Source organism: Vidua chalybeata, chromosome 3 (assembly GCF_026979565.1).
Source record: "Vidua chalybeata isolate OUT-0048 chromosome 3, bVidCha1 merged haplotype, whole genome shotgun sequence".
Lineage (NCBI taxonomy): Eukaryota > Metazoa > Chordata > Aves > Passeriformes > Viduidae > Vidua > Vidua chalybeata.
Window position 1 is genome coordinate 21,058,455 of NC_071532.1, and position 25,072 is coordinate 21,083,526.

Genomic DNA, 25,072 nt, shown 5'->3' on the forward strand with positions numbered 1-25,072 from the left:
TTTAGTTACCGTCCATGGAGAAGTCTCACACAGGTGGAAAAGCTGAAGGGGTGTGGCATGTCCACGCTTGGGCGCCAGTCTGTGGCGAGCGCTGATCCGGGACGGTCAGGACAGACTGAGACGAGAGATCTCTAGAGCCCGGTTTTAGGATGTATGGTTTATTGTGGGGACCCTGCTTGGAGCTGCCAGGCACAGCCCGAAGCAGGCCTCAAGGAGTGGGGACAGGGCGAGGTAGCGAGAGAGTTCTAAGAGAAGGGTCCAAGAGAGCAGAGTGGGAGGCAAAAGAGAAAGAAGAAGATGGAGATGGCCCCGGCTTCTCGGGTACACCTTATCACGGGGGCTTGAAGGTGGGTGTGGAAAAGGACTTTGGACCAATGGGATTACAGATACATCATACTTCAGGGGAGGGTTACAAGTGCGAGATAAACTCTACATTTTTGAGGAATGAGACAAAACACTATCTGACCCTTTGCTTTATCTGTGGGTCAAAAAAGGGAGTTATCTTCCACCAGCTACACCACTGCCCACCAGCTACTTAGCAACCAAGGTCTGTCATGTCAAAGCTCATTTTCATCTCAATCTGGCTCACATTCTCTGCACTTTCCCAATCCCCTGCTAGGCAGTTGTACCTATAAGGCCTTCTTGTTTCATCTTCCCCAACAATGGCAGTTTTTTGATGGCAATGTCTTTGATTTTTTTCTTTGTATTTAACTAGTGCTATTGAACTTAACAGTCCTAAAGAAGTTTACCATATGCTAATGTGGAAGTGTTTTCAGGTTCTCTGTTCTAAGTTGTTTCTTGTCTTTTATGAATACTTTAGCATAAAGGAATTGTTAAATTAAACACTTCTTAAAATTGCTATTTATTCAGATATGGACAAAAGCACAGCTTAAAGTGTTATCTTCTGAGATCTTATTAAACAGGAATGCATACAGATCTTGAAGCACAGATTACCACAGTATCAGAGATTAATTTTACAATTCATTGGACAGCATAATTCCAAGGTATTTGGTACATATGTAGAATGTGATGCTGGCTTTTGTCAAATATATGTTATAAATACAGATCATCTGCATTTAGCTATTGCTGTATATCTGTGTGGTAGTTACCTTCAACTGTTAAATATCTCATTTCAGTACGAGGATGTCGTCCTGGGAAGATTGTTCAGATGACTGAAGCAGAAGTTCGGGGCTTGTGCATAAAATCACGGGAAATATTTCTTAGCCAGCCTATTCTTCTGGAACTAGAGGCACCTCTGAAAATTTGTGGTATGTGAGCTTGATATATACGTGTTTTATGAAGGTGTTTTAATCTTGTTCTGTGCTAGGGAGATTGGAAGAATACTGAGTCAGGCAAATGGGGTTGAGTTTGGATTAGAGGGAGGTCTTCAAAATCCTGAATGTAGTTTTCAGCTTTGATTGGATTAAGTGAAGAAAAAGCAGCTAGCACTTTGCAACCTGTTCCTTGCCTGCATAGAGCTGGTGCTCTTCTGATCACTATTTCAGAAAGCAGTTGCTTTTAAAAGACCCACATGTTGCAGTTGCTCGCTTCAAAGCATAAACAAAACAAAGACCTCGTGAAATGAAACACTTGAAAAATTGAAGGCATTGTTAGTCTTTCAATTGAGAAAGTAAAACTGAATGCAGACTTAAGTTAGGCTTAGTTACCATGTAACAAATTCCTTGAGTTTTACAGCATGTTTTAAAATCAGTATTACTTTGAAACACAAATAAAACATGTCTGTTTTTACTGCACTAAGCATTTATAAGATGTTACACTTCTTCCAAAGTACACTGTAACTACAAGCTTGTAAAAAAATGTTTTAAAGGTTTTGTAAGTGCTGGATTGTAATCATCCTTCAACTTGCTTATTAACAATAGACAATGCCTTGGAAAGCATAAAATTCCTTGAATTAGATTAATTGAAGTGTCATAATATTAAAGGGGAAACAATCTTTGTATTCATTACTACTTACATCCTCTAACATAGATTAGCTTCTTCTTGGCAGATGCAATGTCTGCAATGTTTCTTGCATTGAGAGGATATTACCAATTTAAAAAAACCGAAACGCCAAAATAAAACAGCCAAACCCACAAACCAACCGCTAATGGTAAAGTAATTTTTAAATGACTAATTGCTTGGTAGGGTGGGGAGCTAAAACCAACCCAGCTTGCCTAATTACATAAAGTTGAAGGTAAAATGCAACTTTATCACATTGCAGTTTCTTTAGACTTTTCACTGTAGTGTAGTATTATTGTATTCCTAGATGAAGAAAACATACAAACTCAGGTAGCTTGTACATAAGTCAAAGTCTGCAAAGAATAATTGGCCTACTTCAAAGTAAGGTCCTCCTCATCTGTTTAGATTGAGACAGTTGAATGGACTGTTAGGTGTGCAATAATAGGTGTAGCTAATGCACAGCTAAATGAGGTATTTGTTATCTTAAATCAGATTCCAAACACAGTGAAAGTACCAGGAAGTGTCAGGTACATCTAAATTTAATATTGGAACAATTGTCAAAGCTGCATTTAGATAAAACTGAAAGAAAGATGATTGCTTTCATCAAAAGCAAAATATGCAGCTGGTACTGCTTTGAACTATTACTTTTGTGTGTTCAGGCAATGCCTGAGGAACCATAATAGGATTGTCTTGTCTTACAATCAAGTCAGTTCAAAATAAGCTCTACATCTCAAATGGCTGTGTTTTAATGTAAGATGAAAGATGCTCTTATGTAAATGTCCATTTTAAAATAGATGTAGTTTTTAATGTAAGTCTTATATATGGTAGACTTCAACTTGTGCTCACATGAAGCTGTATTTTAAGATGCTAAGTGCCCTGAATGGAATGGTAAATGCCTTGGTACCTTTGTAAAATTGTTTCTGTAAAATGTTTTTACCCCTTAAGTGCATTTGTCCCTCAGTGCACGTGTGTAACTGAAAGTAGTTATAGACAACATAATAATAATATTTTCTGTAGTGTTTACTTGGTAGTTAATTCTGTTAGTGCTGAAGTCTGGGGATTTGATAACATGGTTCTGGAGTACTAGACTCAGCATAGAAACAATTTGAGCAGTCCTCTGCTTCTTCAGGTTGTGACCTGGAGACTTCTAAATATCAATGAGAATACAAGTCATTCTTGTTGCAATGTGTTAAAGAGATTTTAGCCAGTGGAGCTTCAGATTGTGACTGAAATTGGGTAGTAGATACTGATCACCTCTATTAGAAGAAAATTGGAGAAGTGATTCTTCTCCCTGAGTGAGAAATAGTTATGGGAGAATATTGCCTAAAGGAGGAAGTATTGCATTTTTCATGGAAAGTTTAAAGGAATATAATATAGCATGTACTCTTCTTACCACTGTATGCTTTGAGTTGAACCAGAGTATACAGGTTTGGGAACCGTTTTTCTTTTTTAAGTTGAAAAAAGTTATATGAGTTGTTCTTTTTTCTCTTTTGAGGCTGTAGTAGATCGTGCTCTACTGGAGAATAACTCTGCTGCGCAAAGTCAGGATTTTGTCACTGAACAAGCAGCAGTGGAGAAAATACATTTATGTGGTGCTTAGTGTAGAGGACCAGGAGGTACTGAATCTAAGTAGCATACAGCTTGTACTGAAGGCTTTTGGCATATCTGTTTTGCATCCAGTCACTCTGGTAGTAAGTTTTCCAGTCAGCTGGAATAAATTACATGTGTGCTGGAAGTTACTGTAGAGCAGCTTTGGCATCTTGACCCATGTGGACAGTTCAGAGATAGTTTAGCTTTGGCTGCTCGGATGTGATGCGCTGTGGTGGTGTAAATGCTACACAGAGCTGTTCCATGGAAAGCCTAGTTTTAAAGCTGGCAGTGTGAAGAGTAACATGACAGATATTTTTCCTAACAACAAGCTGCAGGGTTAAGTATCTTGTAAGGGATGGAGTCTTTGAGTCTCTGTCTTGCTTGTTACACGCATCAAAGGAGGAGTTAGTCTAAATGCTGGGGGATGTGATTCTTAGCACAGCGACATTATGGAAATTGACCTTTGAAGTAAGTGTACTTTGCCAGCACAGTGTTCAGTTCCTCTCCAGTCTGTTTGAATTCTTCACTGATCTGTTTTTGCAGTAAATAATGTGACTTTTTTGAGGTACATTTGCTTCCTGATCATATACCTGTTCAATTAGAGGAGTTTTTTTCTGACTTGTTTTAATTTAAGTGAATTAAAGCTTGGTTAGAAAGCTTATGCTTTATTGTGAAGATTTTTTGTAGCTTTTGGGTTTCAGATTGGCTTCATACCTGACATAGCAGTTGTGCAGATATGGTGAGTTATTTATATCCTGTGAGTAGTTCAGCTTTAATATGAGCCTGGTTCTTACCTTTGTAATGCATATTGTATTACACAGTTTTTAAATGTAATATTAATGCCTTTTTTTAATATCACTGAATAAAAACTAATTAGCTGGCTTAAGTTCTTGACTTATATAAGTCTTTATGTTGTTGCACTAATCCTTGGTAAACTCTTTTTTTTTCAGGTGATATCCATGGTCAGTATACAGACTTGCTTCGATTATTTGAATATGGAGGATTCCCACCAGAAGCTAATTATCTTTTCCTTGGAGATTATGTAGACAGAGGCAAACAGTCTCTGGAAACAATTTGCCTATTACTGGCATATAAAATCAAGTACCCGGAAAACTTCTTTCTCCTAAGAGGAAATCATGAGTGCGCTAGCATCAATCGAATCTATGGATTTTATGATGAATGTAAGCAAAATCTATAACTTTTGGAAGACTACAACAGACTAATACTTTGTTTTGGAAACACTTGTAGTAGTGACTCTTGTAATGTAAGGGTTTCAATAATCTGAACCAGCTTTGAAACTTTCTAAGTTCCAAGCCAAAGTTAAAGTCACTCTGGAGCATTACTATTTTTTCTTCTGCTGTCCTTGAAATGCTCTTGTAAGCGATTGAGACGTAAGTGTGCTAGCAGACATACAGTCCTATGAAGACAGTTTGCTAACATTTTTGCTTAGGCTCTGATCTGTATTACAGGTTGTCTTTAAAAACCAGCTTCCTCTTCCTAATGTCACACACTGTTTTTGTAGGCAAGCGGAGATTTAACATTAAGCTGTGGAAGACCTTCACAGACTGTTTTAACTGCCTGCCTATTGCAGCCATTGTGGATGAGAAGATCTTCTGTTGTCATGGAGGTAAGCTGATGGCTGCTTTTAAAGGCTGTATCTAAACTTGATTTCAGGTTAATGCTATACCAAATAGTGCGGCTGTGTGTACCTGATATTTAGCTGGAGATATTTAACATTGTGTTGTCTATAAAGGTCATGCTTTTCTCTGCACTTGTCAGTGCAGAGTACCTGATACACATAGCCCTCTTGTGCCTGAGGGGGAAGTGCATCTTTAAGTATTCCCATCAGTCTATCCCTCTCTGAAGGTTACTTATTGCTAGAATTATTGCTTACTTTGCCACATTATTTGTTGCTGTTACTATATATCAGTGTAGCCTTCGCTAATGGTGGCATCCCTAGCAGTGAAGAATGGCTTTCACTAGTAACCTTGGCTCTGTACTCTCAGCTTCTTTAACTGTTTCACAACACTTTGGTGGGCGGAACTTCTGAGGTCACACAGTCAAGCCTGCAGTTTGAAGTGAGACATTTGTTAACACTGGAACAGATTTGGCATGGCTTGCATGGACTCCATAAAGCCTTTGCTGCTAGACAGTCTACATTCTGTGGGTACCTGGTCCTGTGCTGCCCTGTTAGGGTATTGAAAAAAATGTTTGGTGTTGATCTGACCAAGGGCTGTGACTTGTCTGAATATTGGAACTTACTTGGGCTCTCTTTGTAGAACAGGCCTTGCCATGATTTTACAGGCAATGAATGATGTTTAACAGGTTTTCAGAAGCTTGCAGTGTCAAACAGTTGACAGGATTTTCAATTACATGTAGAAAGAGCCATCCTGCCTTTTGCAGCTGTGTTTGCAACCACCTTCATTAAGAAGCAACTTAATGCCTTTCTCTGAGTGATCTAGAAATGGTTTGGTAGATGTCACACCTGTGTTGCTAGTGAGATGGAAATTAGTGGAAATGAAAGCAATGCAGAAACATCTAGTTTGAACACCTCTGTCTGGAATTAGAAACAGTGTGTAGCCCAGAGTTCCTGAGAAGACTCTTCCAGATTTCATGAGGTTCTATTGATGGCTGCCATCCTGCCTTTATCAATTACAGGTATAAATTCAAGAGCTATGCCTGTATGGAATGTGCTTTAAAAATGGTCTAGAGTATTCTTGTGTCTTGTATTGAAAGCTTCTGCCCTCAGTGCCTGCTAGAATATGCTAACAGGGTCTTACACATAACATGCTCTGAGATACTGTTAAGTCCCTGTAAAAACATAGTTAATGCAGTAATACACTTGGGTCTGCCAGTTTCTGGGTATCACTGACGTGTCAAAATGCCTGTTTGCTTACAGCTTATCTTTTAATCTTATTCTCAAGCCATGTGGTGGTGTTTTCTTCTTTTTAAGTACTGGTATCTATCTTACAGACTAGATCTCATTGTTTTAAGAATGTGAGATAGAGTTACTTCTGCACCTAGGTAGCCAAACATCAGTGGCTAAAAACCCATGTAATAAATTTGTCTCCAAAACAGCTTATGAAAGAATTACTGTTTTACTATCAACATATGTTTTAGAATTTTGGTTTTTTTTTTTGAAAACAGAGAATGAATAGTAACAAAATACTGGAATGTTTCAGGAAAACAATTAAGTTTAGGTGGAAGGTAAAGCAGCTTAGCAGAGCAGAACATTATGACAAAACCGGTAGCTTTGTGTGTATGCATTTGAGACCTGAACTACGAGAAAGAAGCCTCAAGAGCTGTATTTCAAGAAAAAATATTAAAAGTTTCATTGTAAATGGGGCGGGGGGCATGTGTAAATTAAAAATTTTCCTATTTGACTAAACAAGAGGTTATTTTGCGCATAGTATACTTTAAGGATCTTCTTATGAAGAGCAGTATTTACTTTGTTATTCATTGTTAATTGCCCCTTAAATTGTATAGGCTTAGTCTGTAATTGAAATTATTGCCACTCTGAACTGATCTGCAGCTGTGAAACAAAGTGAAAAGATTACTAATGTGCTGTGTGCTCCTTATAAATGGAAGCGGACGTTCAGCACAGAAATAAGTTTTGCCCTTTTTCCACTTTTCTCCAGTCCTATCCAAACTGCATTCCAGATCCAATGAAGTAATGGACTGTCAACGCCTTTTCATGATGTTACTACTCTAATAGACACTGAGGCAGCAACACAAACTGTTCAACTCTGCTGGAGGTTGAAGCTAGCATATAGATATAAGGTAGGTGCCTTTTTTACTATATTGCGCATTTTTGCATAGTTTATTTTAAAAATATTGTCCTCTGGGATATAATAAAACTTTGCAAAACCGCATAACATAGTAAAACAAAAGGCACCTAACTTCAACCCCAGCAGGCCATCTACAATAGCTTAATATATTGAGTCATCTCTTTTACCTAAACTTTTCTGGACATCTGTTTTGAGTTATCCATCTTGCAATATAACTCAAACCTCTCTTGCTACACCTGTCTCTAAATGTTCATGCTAGTGAGAGGATCTTTCATTGTATCTTTACCATCACCTCCTTCTCTTCCCACATTCTTCATATGTGTCAGAATTTGTCCTTTTTTAAGGCTGTCCTTTCAATTAACTTCTGACTTTGCTCTTTATCTCACTTTATTAAAGCTTATTCCATAACCATCCCTGACTTCTCCCTTTCTCTCTGCATTGTATTCTGTACAGCATTGGTCCTCTTATCTATGACACCACTCTCTAGCTCTAATCTTTAGAGAATTTAGATGATTAGTTTCAAGTTTCTATAAATGAAGTCCATATTGTAGTGACATATTGATGGAATACATTGGTCTTACCACACTGGATTTAAGCTCTGAGATGGAAGTTGTGTTTGTACAGTAAAAAACTGCATTTGTGTATTTTTAGGCTCTGGAATTTTGTTTTTCTTGTGACATCAATGACAGCTAACTGGATGTTGATGTTTAATTCTACATGATCTACATAGTATTCGAAGATTACACTATAAAAATTAGTACCTATCACACTTACTTTACCAATTCCACCCAGTCAGAGAGTGGTTCAAATCAAATTTGATGAGTCTGCCAGGAGTAATGACAATTCTTGGTTTTCCCTTAGGGGAGAGGTGGTCTTATGCTTCAAAAATAGTATACTGAAAGGTATATTTTCTCTGCTTAGCTGTTATGACAAGACAGCTTAATTGTGTACTTTTAGTGTGCTGTAGGTTTCAGCAGTCACTTTACTGTCAGCAGTTTTACAGTGAGCTTTAGCATTCTTATATCCTCCATTTTACACTGATCATGTAGGACTTTTTTCTGTTGGTATGAATTTGAGACATTAGCCATTTCTTTGTGCAATGGAAGTTAGGAAAATACTTGGGCAAAGAAATGGTTACAAAGCTTGCAAGCCTGCAGGCAATTCTGTAGGGTTTTGCTATTTTCCAATAATGCAAAATAGCACAAAAAATGGACAGCCACAGGGTTGAGGCATGATTTGTAGTAACATTTCCTTTTAAAGAATCATAGAGTACTTTGAGTTGGAAGGAACCTTAAAAATCACCTAGTTCCAGTGACCCTGCTGTGGGCAAGGAACCTTCCACAAGACCAGGATGCTCAGTCCCATCCAGCCTAGCCTTGAACACTTCCAGGGATTAAAGATTTATTTTGGGTGCAACCTGAAATGCTGAAAGCTGTAGCTTCATAGAAAGTCACTAACTAGTCATGTTTGATTTCACTGAGACTGCCCATTGCACTCTCTGGGTGTGGTGCCATGTGCTAATGTAATATGTGTGTAAATAGATCAGATCTGGCAAAGGGGAAGTGGTAAATCTGTCAAAGTTTAAAAGGTGATTGTCTACTGGAATTTATATTATTATTCCTGTGTTGTTATGTTTATAGACTTGATTAATACCCCCTTTAAGTAGTTTACTGTTAGATTTCTGCCATCCTTTACAACCTCAAAGCAAGAGCATAAAAACAGTTTTAGCAGGCTGATGATGACAGAAGGATTTTACCATAAGACTGCTTCAAGAAAAATAATCTAAAATATTCATATGAGTTCCTCAAGTCTGTATCAAATGCTTTGGTTCCTGTCAAATATCATTGTTCTTATAACATATACATTGCCACTGTGCATAACTCTGATGTTAGCTGAAATTATTTTACATGGTGAAATGATACATAAAATGACCTTTCCAATGACAGCTTTCTTCTGTCCTGTTCAGAGTTCTGGACTGAGTCAAATTGATATGGGTTGTTAACATGAAATGTGTTTCATCACAACTTGGGTCTTCATGTTCTATTTTCAAATTTGCAGCTTTCTTAATTAGATACCTTGGCCTAAGTAATTTAAAACACTTAGGACCCTGATTTAAGGACACGTTAAGATGCTATAGGATCTAGCAGGCTCTCTTTCATGCCTGTACACCCCAAGAAGAGGAGCTTTAAGGTGTGTAAACTCCTCAAAGGGTGGCTTTGGAATTCCATGCTTTAATTGTAGCTGCATGTTAATAGCTAAACTATTGAAAGATAACTGTGTCTGTACTAAGTGTTTTGGAGGTTTTTTTTTTTTTTTGAGTAATCAAAGTACTGTGGTTTTTATAATTGACTTAAGCAGCCAAGCTACAGTAGATGACAATCTCCATGGCTAAAAGGATGGTGATGAGAACCCCTTGGTAATTTCACTCGCATTATTCTCTGTCCTCTATTCAGCGACTTAATTGTCTTATAGCAAACTGCCTTTGTTTATGTTGCAGTGGAAACAGTGGATGCTGTGTGCCTTTGAACTTCAAATCTTGTGTTCTCTGGAACCCTTTCCGCAGGTAAAATGCATATATGAGTCACTTGTTTTCTTGTACTTTTACAGGACTGTCTCCAGATCTCCAGTCAATGGAGCAGATCCGGAGAATTATGAGACCTACAGATGTTCCTGACACGGGTGAGTGACATGGAATTTACTGTAAATAAGTCTTAATGATGAAACAGGTTTAATCAATTTCTGTGCAAGCAGTGTATTGAGTTAACGTAACCTCTGTTCACAGTACAATATTCCTTGGTGCCTGCATAAGGATGTGAGCCTTGTTCCTCACGATGGCTATGTTATCTGTTAAAGGCTATATATGTTAAAGGTTGTTGTATGTGTTGCTGTTGTTTGTCATAGCAGAGTAGGGTATGGTTTTGGATACATTATTCACAAGTTTCCCTTAAAACATCTTAGAAATCTAATGAAAGACAAAGGAAACTGAAGAGCTAGTTCCCCTTGCCTTGATTAGGCACACACAAACCTTTTAGTCTATCAAAGAACATAATTGTTCAAAGTTAAACAGTACAACGAAGTTAAATTTCTTGGGTGTTTAAGTATTTGAGCTTTGCTGTATTTGTCTCCTTCCTCATTAAATTTGAAAAATAGAGCTCTTACTTCTCTGCATTTGGGATTTCAATTGCATCTATCAATGTACTAGTTGTGAAATTTTCTTCTAATAGGTTATTATTCTGTTTATAAATGTTGGACGCAAATTGCTAGTGCTTTCTGTAAAATGTTCTTTTGAATGGTTTAATCAGTCTTGCTCAGCGTCTCAATTATTGCACACTTTTTTATTAGTGGATTGAAAAGACTGTTGAGCAGTACAATGGGATAGTTTTTAAAGTGTTGATTTCAACAGTAGTCTGAAATTAACTTTCAGAGGAGATATAAGATCTGAACCTTTTTTTGAACATAAGTCACAATTAAACTTTGAAGTAGAAGAATTCTGTTTCCTGTAATGTTCTTCGGCATGGAGTAATTCAGGGACTAATGTTAATATATCTACTGTCCCTTAAACAACACCACTGCTGTGCAAGTCAGTATATACACTCCTGACACTAAGATGCATTATAGACTGGTGAGTGATTGTTTCTGTAGTATATATTATTACACTGTTTGTCCTTTTATGCTACTTATTCATTCAGTGCATAACCAAATAAATGTCAGCACAAACGAGACAATCTTTGCATATATCAGCATTCCCAGAAAAGATGGTTTTATTCAGCAGGGGAATAATACTGCTTGAGCCACCCCCACTTCAGGAATGCCCTTACAGAACGTAGTTCTTGTTTCCATGGACACTCCACTGAAATAATCTCTCTTCTTAGTACCTCCTAAAAATAAGTATGGAGATTTTTTTGTAAAAGGCTTCTGTTTTGTGTAGTGTTAATTTTGCTTTCAGAAGCAATAGCTGTGTGTATATGGTCAGAGCTAAAATGAAATGTCCCATCAGTGGCATGTGTGCTGTGGTACAGTGACAAAGGTCTTCATCTTTTGGGCCTATTTAAGGAAACCAGTTTTACATAATGGACGTAAATCTTGTGGAAAATTAAAAATAAACTGAAGTAGTCTCACTTCCATGAAAGTTTCAAGCCCTTCAAAGCTACCCCTTGTGGAGGGGTGTCACTCAGGGAATGTTTGTGTTGATACAGAAGTTTTGGTAGATGGTCATGTGGCTGTGCTAGGATTAGATCATTATGATGACTTCTTCTAGCCTGATGAAAAAAGGCTTTGCAACTTTGACTGCAATTTAAAGACCTCTTAGGACAGATTTGCCTATTGTTCTGTATGACCCTAAAGATTATTTGATTTTGGGGAAAGAATAGAAGACGAAGCACTTTCTGAATAGCTGAGACAAGCAGCTTGTGTCACTTGCTGGAAATTCATGGTAAGAAGGGATACCTTTCAAACATTTGGGGGTTTGTGTTGCAGTTGGATTGGCCTAGTTTGTTCTCATGCTAATATTTATGGAAAGTTCTATATGTGTAAAGGCATTGCAGTTGATCTAGAGAAATCTTTTTTGATACCTGGTGATAGCTCCAGAGTTGGCTGATCTTTTGTTGGCAGCAAAAAAAAAAATCTTGACCAGTGCTAAAATGCCAGAGAGGCTTATTGTTCTAGCTTAGCTTCCAGACTGGCTGTCACGGGGTTTTTTGAAACAGTCAACGGGGGTCCAAGCAAATTGACAGTGCTGTGTGAAACGATGTATCAGTGTTTTGCTTTGTTACATTTTGATTTAGTCATCTAAGGTTCCTCATGAATGGTAGGAAGGGTAAGAATCAAAGGTGTTCCTGTTCAGAAACTTACGGTACAAAATTATTTGCTGCCTTTATGACTGGCCTTCCATAGGACTTTTATATTTACTGCAGCTTTCAAACTAAGCTTTCTTGGTGAGCTGTGAAATTGATGGTTGCCTTTTAATGCACATGCACTTTAATATTTTTAAACTCCTTAAATGCTCACTGTAAACACACTGAATATTGCAATAAAAGATTATTTCAGAGAACTATTTGGCTCTGACTTGTTTAATCTCAAGGCATTTTCAGTGATGGTGGGGGGAACAATCTCCAGATTTACAGACTGTACTCTTTGTCTGAGTTTCTGTTTAAGTATTGTTGCGTTTGTTGTTAAGGCTTATTTTCTTTAGGAGAGTTGCTCTGGTAATTACAATAGACCTGTTTTGCATTATAAAATACCTCCTAAGACTGGCATTTTCACTTTTATTATCTTTTGAAGGTTTGCTCTGTGACCTGCTGTGGTCTGACCCAGACAAAGATGTGCAAGGTTGGGGTGAAAATGATCGTGGAGTCTCTTTCACTTTTGGTGCTGATGTGGTCAGTAAATTTCTGAATCGTCATGATCTAGATTTGATCTGTCGAGCTCATCAGGTATGAATTTTGCTGCTGTTGTTCTTAAAACCTCTCCTGCTCCTTATCAGTAGTGTATATTTGGAACTTCATTTACACTGTTATTTCTAGAGAAAAAAAAATCTTTCTAATAAAGGGCCTATAAAGTCTGTGTCCTTCAGTTGGTTCATGTTGACACATAAGTGTCTAATGTCAGTGGAATAGAATACTAACACTGGATTTCTCCATTGATGTCTTCCTTTTGTACTGTCTGTTAAATGTTAGAGTGATGTACGTGAACATCACAGGTAAAGTCTCCAGATTTAAAGGGGCAGAGTGAGATTTACACTGAAGTTTGAGTTCTTCACTTTCAGCAGTAGACAATTCCCTGGTAGTTCTGGCTTAAACTACCTCTGCTTTGCTTCATGGAAATATTAAATGCATTTTGACTATCTCTACAAACAAGTCTGTGCATAAAAACTTTCACTGTTGCCAGTATTTTGGTTCAGTTATCCAGAGTACTTAGGCATAGATTGTTTTTATTTCCTCACATTTCAGTCAGGCTGTTTTTGCATTGTCAATCCATAGCACACTTTTTTATTAGGTTACTTCAAGCAAGAATGCTAGTTAGGTGGACATCAGGTTTCAGTTTCCTGTATAACATTTCAGTTTCATTATTTAGTCTATTTTAGAAGCTCCCTCCTGCTGTGAAACAAAAATAGGCTCTTTATTCTGTGTCACTGTTAGGCTTGGTTACACTATTAGAACACTTAAATTTTTTTCTTTGTAATTTTACTGCTAAAACATTAGAGAAGATTTAGTATTGATTCCACATGCTGACTAGATTTCTTAAGTGCTGATCAAGGTGATCAAGATTACTACCAACTTCCTCTATTCATATAGTCGATTCAGTTCTTCATAAAAGAAGGATGATATCTTAGATCATGATGATTGCACCAAAGTAAGCAGTTGGGTGTACTTGTACTACACTGTAACATGAAGCTTTTATTTTGGAAAAGAGGAAACATTCTTAGCTGATGCATCATACTACTTGCACGATTGTAAAGGTGTATTATGCTCTTAGGCAAGATCTGGCAGAATCGCTCTTTTTTTATGATTTTGTTGCTCTAAAATCACCTACACTTGAGGTGTGTGCAATCAACACCAATTTAAGCAAAACTTAATTGTTTCAATTTGCAGTGAAGGTGGTATCCAGACCTTGTGTGTTCCGAACTAATTAGGTCAAACAACCACATTCTGTGTATAAAGGATTAAATGCTTGGAATCCTCATGCGGCAGTGTATAATTGGACTTCAACTATGAAAATATTAAACAGTCAAGCTTGTGTGTTTAATATTTGAAGTGTCAGATGTGGGGTATGCTATCTTGCCTGGCATTCAGTGTCAGGTAAGATAAAATGAGTGAACTTGTCCTGTCTGAAAGTCAAGACACAAAATAGCTTTTTGATGAGTTCCTTTATCTTTCTAATATAAAGTCCAGTTTGCCTCAAGATTCTTTTCTTTCTTCAAAATTTCTTCTGTAAGCCATATTGATTTCTCTGGTGTTGACAGGTGGTTGAAGATGGATACGAGTTCTTTGCTAAACGGCAGTTGGTCACCCTATTCTCAGCTCCAAATTATTGTGGAGAGTTTGACAATGCAGGGGGCATGATGAGTGTGGATGAAACTCTGATGTGTTCCTTCCAGGTATGGTATATTTGTGCATCAAGATGACTGTATGTGTTGGTCTGTGTCGACCATGTTAGTGTGCTCATTGTTGTGCTGATGGTTAGTGTAAAGCAATATTCTTGGGCTACAGAGAGGGCTGCACAGGAGGCTGGCATTTGTGAACAACTAGAACTGCAAACCAGCTGTTCTCTAGAAAACTGGGATTTTATGTTTTCCAAACTATTGCATATTAAGTTGTTCATTCTATTCAAATGCGCATTTCAAAATTTAAAGTTTAATTGGGGGATTTTTTTTTTTTTTTCCTGGTCATACCTAGTCATACTAGTGATTGGAGTACACAATTATGCAAACTAATGGTTAAACGGACCCTTTTAATATGCCTGCTTTGATCAGATTTTAGTCCCTATTCCTTCCCGGGTGTGATTTCAGTCCTTTTTCTTTCCCCTTTCCACCTCAACATAGTGGTAGAACTAGAAGGATTTAGAGTTGCTGCTATTGTTGCATGTAGAACTAAGAAATTTGTAGAGTTGTGATGTGATTTCCACCCCCCCCATCCTCATCCCTGTTGTTCCTGATGAACAAGGTTTCATGTGGGCTTAACAGTATTTGAAATGTTCTTAGTTGTTGCTGACTCAAAGGAACTTCTTTATTTTCTCAAAGATATTGAAACCATCTGAAAAGAAAGCCAAGTACCAGTATGGTGGACTGAATTCTGGGCGTCCAGTCACTCCACCTCGCACAGCTAATCCACCGAAGAAGAGGTGAAGAAAGGAAATAACGTAGAAAACACCATCAGATCTGTCAAGGACAAAACTCCATATTACAGTATATAATAAGTGTGCACTGTAAAACCATCCAGCCATTTGACACCCTTTATGATGTCACACGTTTAACTTAAAGAGACGGGTAAAGGATCTTTATTAATTTTTTTCTAGTAGAAAGATGTGCGACACTGTATTGTAACAAGTATAGCTCCAAGTTCTAATATCCAGCATAGAGAGGGAAAAAAATTAGAAAAAACTATTTCAACTACATATTCATATTTACCACGGTTTTTAAAGTTGACCAACATCCCAGTTAAAACTTGGTGTAATAGTTAAACCAGATGAGAGCATGATGTTCCATTTGTGTAATGTGGTCTTATTGTTGCTTAATTGCTTTTACTTTGGTTATTTTGTAGCTAGAATGATGCGAATATGGTATCTAGTCTTATTTCCTGGCTCTTTGAAATTGATATGAGGAAGGGGCTTTCTGGAACAGACAGATCTTTTATCCTCCCTGTAATCCCCTGTTTTTTCATCATAATGCCGTGTGCCCCATTATAATGTTTATAGTACAGTACTGTTTATAGTACAGTAGTGATTAAAAGGCAAACTGAGTCCCAAATGCCCAGACTGGACAGCTTGGCAGCCAACATACATTAAGACAGAAAAACCTGTCCTGACCTTTTAACTTAAACTGCCACACAATGAATTTGTGCACTACACTATTTTAACTTATTGACATTACACTGTGCGATGGCACTTCATTTAACTTAGGACAAAAATGGTATTGCCTATTAGTTGGTAACTTGATTTAGTGGTACCTTGGCTTTAGTTTTATTAGCATGAAACACCTTTGGCATGCTTAGCTTCCAGGTAACTTCCTACCTGCATCAAAATTCATTTTACATAATTCTACAGAACATGAAGATCCTTATTTGCTAAGCCTTTGAAAGCTGACATTCTTTTTCAGAAGAGGGTGTGTTTAAATGGATGTTCTTTAACATACAATAGGCTAGATGATGGGTGGTGAGATGAAAATGCTACAGGAATGTCCAACTTTATAGTAAGGCTTACATCACTAAAGATTCTATCATTTGGATTTTCATGATCAAATTTCATATACTATTGTATAGACTTCTGCTTTGTAGTGTACTATAGTAGCAATAATTTCTGTACGTGATCAAGAGTTACGCAGTATTTCTTTTCAGTTCTCTCCTTTATTAAAAGAGTTAACATTGGCAAATGGCAAGATATAGAAAAGATACAAAATATATAGTAGGATAAATGAAAGGCACAGGTTTGTGATGCTTTAGGATGCAATACTTATTGGACACAAGTACAAAAGCTTTTACTGAATACTGTCAAATTTGTTAGATTCTTTGGGGGAAGGCTGCATATTTATACCATTCTAAATGTGCATCAGTAGATGTAAAACTCTTGACTTCAGTATTGTCTTTGAAAATGTTAAATTGAGGATTCTAGTAACTTATGTTTTATGAACTGGCACATTATATAATGCGAGAGATATATTGATTTCTGACACAGTGAGCAAGTTCTTTAAAATGGATTTAAGTCTCTTTTCTAATTCCATTTTGGTTTAAATGCATATTTTAAATGTAGGGTTTTTTTTCATTTAGTAAAAGTTGTCTAATTCATTTGAATGAAGTCTGACTGGTTATTTTAACATACCTGACTTACTCAAAACATGTAGAATTGGTTGTTTTTAAAGAAAAGGAAATCTTACAATATATCTATCTGTTACTGATTTATACTGGGTTGGTCGGTGGTTTTGAACAATGGTTTATTCTACCACACTTTGAAACAAACACCAGTTTCAAAATAAAATGAAGTAGATTTTTTGGACGTTGTTCAAAGACACTTGTTCTTAAAAGTCAGCAATAAGAGCTGTGTGAGAGTAACTGCAGTTTGGGACAAGGTAATTAATGAAATCTAGTCTGTAAGCATTGACATGGTAACTTCCTGCTCTAAGTCACTGCTTACTTGAGGTTTATTTTTGCAAGCTTTGAAAATGCTGGGTTTTACCAAGTGCCAGCCTCTGTGTTACCAAACATCTGGATTAACCCTTTTCCATTTTTTTCTTTTGTTTCTGGAACAATGTCTTCTGTATCATAAAATGTCCAGGTGTAAAGCTGTATGTTATGTGAGTACCTAACATGCTTGCTTGTGTTACAGATGCTATGTCAAAAGAAAAATAAAGTCTTCGGGCCTTCTTCTGTGTCCTAAAGATATAGGAAATTTTTAGTTTGTTTAATGGCTCTAGTAAGTCACATTGGGTGCTGGTATTATGAAGAATTGCGCTTTTACATAGCAGCAGTCATTTGGAAATTATTTGAATGTTTTGATTTCTGGAGAGTTGGGATGTCTGCTAACATGCCTCATCATCTATATGGTAGAAAACACACGATGTGGTAATTTTACCCCTGCAGATGAGACTGATATTCCATACTAAAAGCAAGTTTGATACATAACAGAACTCACCACTTCAGCTTACATTTACAGAGTTAGTATGGATCTCTGTTTTTAATATTGTCCATTCTGGGAGAAGTAGAAGAAATAACCTCAGTTTAATTCTACTCAGATAAAATTAACTTTCTTCCATGGGAATTGTTAGTGGTCTAATGGCTAATAATTTTTTTTTTTCACATAAACATCTTGTCTGTACAAGCCTTAAATACTGTTAAATAGCATGTGTAGTGTCCTGGGAATAAACAGGAGCATTCTCATATGGGCTGTTGAGAGGCATATAAAACATTGCACCATTTAAGATGTGCTTTTGCATGTTTAGCCCCCCCCACCTTTTTCTGATAGTAATATTCATTTCATGTTTATAGTAGAGTACACATGGCACGCAACCTCTTGTCTTGTTCCTTTCTGGTTGATGGGCATTTTGAATTTCCCAAATACTAATTTAAAGTATGCTGCAAGGAATGCAGCTTTGGTCTCTTTTGTGTTGACTGATACAAGATTCTTGTTTTGCATCACTTTTTTTGTATGCTTTATAGTGCTCAGTGTTTTCTATGCATGGATAATTGTTCACTGCTTTAAAGGAGGAAAAAAGTTTCATGTGATTGTGCTGCTCTAATACCTTGAACACTGTTTCTGTTAAGTACATTGTTTGTAATGATCTGATGTATTTCCAAAAACTGCTGTAGAAATAGACTCACTGAAAATGGTGTGAGGGTTTTAAACTAATGGATTGCATTTGGTTTGCTGCGTAGAGACACACAGGAATACTTGTGGCCACTGAAGTCTGAGTTGGTCATTTTGTTTCCAAGTTTAGAATGATTAATTGCAAGTGTCCTGCTGCCAGGTGTCACCAAGTTTTAGGATCCTGTTGTGAAGACAATCTCTGCTGTACTCTCTGTTGAGAGGGAGGCCAGTAGGGAGGTGTGACACAGCTTGTAGCATCCCAGTGCTGTGCATTGCTCTGCACTTACTTGCCTGGGGAACTGATGGAAATTCATCTGATCTGCAGAAGGAAGTTGCTTTTATTGTCAGTAACCTTACATTCCTATTGTAAACTTGTTTGGTCACAGAAATCCACCTTGATGTGTTTCTGCCAAAGTCTGAATCAATGAACAGAAAGGTATCTATAAATGAAGACGTGTTCCTGTCTGTGGCTTATCTTCCCATAAGTCTAAGTGGAAACTGTCAGATTGAATTGCTGGAGCTCTGTACAATTACTTTGGGGCTGGGAGATACTTTTTTTTTCCTCTCTAGTAATAGAAATATAAAAGACACTTGCTGTTGAATATGGTTGAACTGAAGGTGATCTGAGAGTAAGTGTTCTAAATAACTGGAATCTTCAGAATTTGTAGATGACAGACACAAATATTCCTTTTTTGTCCTTAAATGTAAAGCTCAGAGGTTAACAGAAAAGGGATTCTGCTTTGTAGAGGCTTATGTACATAACAATTGTAAAAACCTAGTCTTTAACTAGGTATTGAACTTCTTGCTGGCAGGCTATTAATTTTTGTGTCCATGCTGGTGTTTCTGGGACTGTCCTTGCTGCCAGGTTGGGTAGAGATGAAGACACCTTATACAAACTAGCCAGGTAATATGGCAGCTTAGCAAAGAGCAGAGACAGTGGTACTGTCAATGTTGTATTGCTTTTGAACTCTTTCGAATTGCAGCTTGGTTCATGATTGGTGTCCATCTGCTTTGGAATGTACATGAGGATTAATGTGAATATTTGACTTCAAATGATGTTGTGAAAAAAGCAAGGATGAGAGGATGTCTCCTTATGCTGGGGCAAAGATAACAGCACAATCAAATGTCTGAATCCATATGGGTTAAAGGACAGGGAGGGTTTTTTGATACAAGTCAGAGTTTGCAAAAAAGTTCATGCATATAGCCATTCTTGTCAATAAAAAGGAACTCAATGAATCAACACCAAGGTTGGGACATCTAAGCAAAGCCCTAGATGTTTTTGTTCTGCTGTCACTTTTTTTGCTTCTGCTAATTAGCAATAGAAGCTTTCAAGTTCACTCTCAGTGCAGCTGTATACTTTTTTTCACCTGGATCATACGTGGATTTTGCTTGTCTTGTTCCAAAGGTTTATCAAGGTTTTGGGGACATACTAACCAGGTGACTGCGTGCAACTCGTAGGCTTATAACCAAGCATTCTCACTGCATATACTGGATGATCAAAGCTGAAGGAACCTCAGGCCGCGTTGGGCTGAACACTGAAAACCAGGTGGCTGTAACTCAGTGTTGGGTCAGTAAAGAAGTTCTGCAGATAAGACACAGGTTTAGGTACTTGCTTTGGGTTTGCCAAATTCTCATCTTCTGTGGATTAATGGAACTGGTAGTGCCTGAGCATCTTCCCTGCACAGCACTCAAGGTGTTGGGAAAACAGCTAAGTTGTTGAGTTACTTGTTTTGTGTCTCACTGGGCCTTGTTAAAATAGATAATAATGTTAATGGGTAATAAGGACACTTCATTCTTTTTCCTAGTATCCTGTTTCAACTCATTAATCTGTGTATCTCTATGTCCCAATGAGATGTCAAGAACAATTCAAAATGAGTGTTTGCTACAAGCCCTTGCCAGTACATGACTACAATAATCTTTTCCAAGAAAAACTAATTGCTGCATGAAACAGAACAGGTGGAGCTTTAAGGAGAGTTGTGTGCACTGCCCCTTTGCTGGGTTCCACTGCCTTTGCTAACAGAATCTGCAGCCCAAGCTTCCTTTTGGTCTTTGAAGCAGCCATACCAGAAAACAGGTGATAACTATATCCAGCTGCTGATAAAGAACAACAAAAACTATTTTGTATCTTCAGGGGAAGATGTAAGGATAATGTGAAAGATAAAAAGCTCATAGGCTGAACTGTAGAAATGAGCACCACTTGAAGAAGTCCTCCTTATCTAGGTTAGACATTCCCAGATGTTAAGTTTTAGTGTTTTAACTTCATCCAACTTATTGTTATGGGGAGGAGGTAAAATAAATAGGAAGGATTAAAATTTGTCTATTCTTACAGGTGGTTCATATTCAAATATAGTAAATTATATTTGCAGAAAGCAAAATAATGAAGCTACAGATTTTTTTCTTGGTAGCGAGTATTCCCTCCTATTGCTTTAAAGGTTTGACTCTTTGGGGTGAAAAAGAGAATGCTGTAGAAGGATCCAATTAATTTTTGAAAAGGCTTAACCAGAGAAAAATAATATTTTGATGATAAAACTGGTGCAGCTCTTGACAAAAAGCGGAGGAGCGCACAGCATTGATGAATGCGCAGAGGGCAACTGTGGCAAGTGAATATATTCCATTCTAAGTTTTTCTCCATTGTTTTGAAGTCCCAACAAATGGTAATGTGAAAATAGTTGCAAGTGTTTCATGTCATTCCTTCTGACATACAAGCAGCATTTCTGTGGTTGCCCCTGTAACTCACTGTCTTGTCAAATTTCTGGGCATGTATAAATTAGTTGTTTTCCATTAATTATCCCAAGATATTTCATTTTTATATTTCAGGTTCCTGCTCCTGGGTGGCCATTTGCAACTTCCACAAAGATGGAATGCATAACACTTTCATGGAGTGCTGTGAGAGGGAACATTTTAGAAGAATTACATTTTAATAGGCATCTTAGCTGCATCTTAATTGCATCTGGTTTCCAGGAAGACTGAGTTAAGAGAATGAGCTAAAAGACTTTGGGCCGTTTTCTTGAAGTAGTACTGGAGAACAAATACCATATTTCATTCATTCCTACTCAAGGCTCTTACCTAAAGGTACAATACATGACTGACATTGTAGGCTTAGAGGCCCTTGCCTTGCCTTTACCACCTAGAGTAAGAAGACATACTTTTTAACTTGGTCTGACTTGTTTATACTAATACAAGGATTTATCATCGTTACTTAATAAAGACCCAATCCAGTTGATGTAATTTTTTTTTTTTTTTTGCTCAAATTGGTCTGGCATGCAGATGCCATCTAGTGGTCAAAGGACAGTGCATGGAAAGCTGTTATTGCAAATGCAGAAGTGACATTTATTCCATATTTATCCTGCTCTTGTCTCATGTGAAAACCTTATTCCTTGATCAGTATTGAAATATGTGCATGGTTCATAACTCAGACCTTGATGCATTAAAACGAGGCTTACCTCAGTTAGATTTACAAATTTATTTCTCAGAAGTTTTGCAGACTTTGTGAAATCACTTAAGTATCTGAGGATTCTGAAGGGGGCAGTAAGATGTGGAGAGAATCAGACATCCCATGAAAAGTGTAGAAGAAGTCTTGGATCCATCTACAGCATTCTCTTTTTCACCCCAAAGAGTCAAACCTTTAAAGCAATAGGAGGAGGGAAAACTCTTTACCAAGAAAAAAAGTATAGAAAAATTAGTCTTTGTCTTGGGTGAAGATTTTTGGATCTCTTCTCCCACCTCTGGAATCTTCTGTTTTCAAGTCTAACCAAGTATGGGGAGATTATATATGATCTGCATTGTTTTCCAGTGATTGGAGGAGGACTGGTGGAAAATATATAAGAAAAAGTATTAAGTATGTTTAGATCTGGTATATATCAAAACTACAGAAAAGAAAATATATTAGTTTTGGCTTTTATGTGGGATTTTAATTAGAAGATGCTATCAGAATAGAGCTGGTATTAAATTTTGACACCTTACCTAACCAAGTATTGTACTACTTGTGTTTATTTTATTTACATGGTTTTTCTTCATTCTAGTTATAGGTCTGGTATTATAGGCATGTACTGCTGAAGAGATTTGCACAGTTTAGACCTGATTTGAGAGAATCACTTGATGTTTAGCCAGGTTCCACTGGTTGTCTACAATGAGTTGCTCTTGAAAAGCTGTATCTACACTGTTTCAGGGCAATTTTGTGGCATTGAAGTGAATCTTCATGGTTGTCCTCACATACTGCTTTGGATTGCAGAGCTTCTGCTGTTGTATGCAAATTAGGTCTTTTGGGTTAGTTGTATGCAATAGAAGTTTGTTCCTAGTGTATGCCCATGGTGTCAATGATCCAAACTACTGAGTCCCACTGAAGTCTGTTACTTTGCTGTCCCACAATCTGCACAATATCCTTTCTGTTCTTTTTGTCATGCTTTCTGTTGCTCTGGGCAGAAAAGAAGAAATGGACAATTGTGGCAAAGTCTCTTTGGCTTCCCAGGTGTTACAGTATGGTGGTACCTTAAATGAGTATTTCACTGCAGCCTTTCAGTCTGTCATGACAGGGATGAAATCTTTGGTGGCTGGATAACCCAGCGGCAGTAGGAAGAGGCTGTGCACTTCAGCAGTCCCTGACTGCCAGAAGATCAGCAGCTGGGATATGGGGTACAGTTCAAAAAGGATGAAGAGGCCTCTTGAAAACCAGGGTGACAAACATTTTAAGCATTTGTCTTTACTACAGTGATACTGAAGACATCTCTTCAGAAGCATTCAGCTTCCTGTGAAACTGAGATTCAACCCAGATGAATTTATTGTTTTCCTATCCAGCTTGTTGGGGTGGAGGATGGGGGACAGGCATGTTAGGCTTCAGATGGAACTAGTACATGGGGCCTGAGTGTGTGGAGAGACAGTGAGTTGCTTATCTGAACAGAAGGGCTGCTTTTGGTCTTTAAAAGCAATTCCATAGAGCTGTGAGGTGTAGGAGAAATCTGCCATGAAACAATTATGCATCAAAGTGCCTATTTCCTGCCATGTGAGGTCTGTCCAAGGAATTATGTGGACTGCACAGAAGGATAAGGGGCCTGTGTAACCTTCCTCAACTTCAGAGACAATACAGTGTCTTCTCCTCTCTGAGTGCTGTAGGGGATGAGCTGATGACAACTGCACGCAATCCTGTGAACAGTAGCAGGGACAAATACTGGTTGAGCTGTCAGTTTACTTGAAATAAAAGGCAGTTACCTGCTGACACTGTAGTAATATTTTTTCCCTTCCACATTCCAACAAGCTTGAAAGGTTTCATGGCAGCTGTTCCTTAATCAGACCCCGGGAGGAACAGCATGAAGTTTATTCTAGAGGAGATGCCTTGTGTGGTCACTGCAGGATTAGAGATTTGGATGTCAGGTACAGGGCAGGTATTTCAGTAGGCAGCTGCAATCATGGATTGGTTTTGGGCTAGGTGCCCCTGGGGTGGCAGGAATAAAAATTGTGTTGTCCTGCTTGCTGGCATGATTTTCCAAACACGTAGCAGTCCAGTGAGAGGTTGACAAGCTAGTTTTACAAGATTTCAAGCATTAGTTGCTGAGGGGAGGCCATGCTGGAAGGTGTGCTGTTCATAGTTGCAGTCTAAGGTACAAGTGAGAAGGGAATAGAGAAGGAAGAGCTTGTCACAGCTGCCTACAACTTAGAGCAGGCCTGACAGCAGCTCTTGGACAGCCTGTGTGCCAGACTCCCTAAGGCTCAGAAGCAGGAGACTCTGGGATGGTGGTGGGAACACCGGTATCTTCAGGAAGTATTTGATTTCCCTCCAGAGTTCTCACATCCCGTTTCTTGATAGCGAGTTGTGAGTCAGCTGCAGGAAAAAAGACAAGATCAGCCTGATCCTTCAAGAAGCTTTCACATGCTTCTGGCCATCAGATACTCTCTGCACTCAGGTGGGTGACCATGAGCTCATGTGATGTGGAAGCACATCCTATACAGGCTTACTGGTCCTTTGGTCTTCCTCAACACTGGGGTATATATTTGCCCCTTATGTTAAGCTACACTCCTAAGTTTTGGCTGTTAGTTCTCAGAGGACCATGTTCAATCCCTAAGACAAGTTTGTATTAATCCACTCATACCTATCTGTTTCTCTATCCCTGAAGTTCTAGGCCCCAGTGGCTCCCTGAGAGCCTTGTGTTTTTACCCACATGAGGGTTATTCTCATGGAATACAATTTAGATTTTGCTGACTTGTGTTTTTCTAGGGTAGAAACTGAGCCATGTGGAAAACTAGAAGGGCATGATAACTCTAAAAAGGAGGTTTCAATGAAGGCTGGGCTCAGAATAATTGGATGCCTTCAGCTTTCTTCTGAACTATTGGTTCAAGCATCTGTTTGAGAAAATGGCATGTACTTGTTTTGCTATAAAATATATTCAGTCCTTCTAGCAGTAGGTGGTAGTTCAGAACAACAAATAGCTTTTGCCCTCAGGGTTCTGTAGTGTTGAACTGAGGAAATGAAGCTCTGAAGCTTGTGGCCAGCATGTGAAGGTGTCATTGAGCATAACTTGTTGGGCGCCTCTGGTAATCATGCAAGAGCTTCACCATCACATACCTGTCAGGCATCAATTTATTCCCATGCAATGTTGTGTATTCTTTTTGTAGGTGACAATACAGAAATCTTAATGGGCTAAGTATTTTTTTTCTTGGGTGAACTGCTTTTGCTGCCTTAACAAAAAAAAAAAAAAAACCATAAATAAAATTAAGAAGTAGATGCAGGA

General features: G+C 38.0%; 1 protein-coding gene across 2 annotated transcripts in view; it reads left to right on the plus strand.

Annotated features, from left to right (window-relative positions):
• The window catches only part of PPP1CB (protein phosphatase 1 catalytic subunit beta), a 30,636-nt gene extending 13,212 nt beyond the window's left edge, over positions 1-17,424 (plus strand). Inside the window, exons 1-8 of one of the 2 annotated variants that reach the window (XM_053937349.1) lie at positions 270-347; positions 1,137-1,268; positions 4,500-4,730; positions 5,072-5,176; positions 9,945-10,016; positions 12,618-12,769; positions 14,299-14,433; positions 15,076-17,424. In XM_053937349.1, the coding sequence (XP_053793324.1) occupies positions 1,169-1,268; positions 4,500-4,730; positions 5,072-5,176; positions 9,945-10,016; positions 12,618-12,769; positions 14,299-14,433; positions 15,076-15,180 (900 nt within the window). In that variant the 5' untranslated portion in view covers positions 270-347; positions 1,137-1,168 and the 3' untranslated portion in view covers positions 15,181-17,424. Of the gene's footprint in view, positions 1-269; positions 348-1,136; positions 1,269-4,499; positions 4,731-5,071; positions 5,177-9,944; positions 10,017-12,617; positions 12,770-14,298; positions 14,434-15,075 lie in introns of those variants that run through there. The other variant, XM_053937348.1, reaches the window with a different exon arrangement.
• Positions 17,425-25,072: the final 7,648 nt, after the last annotated feature.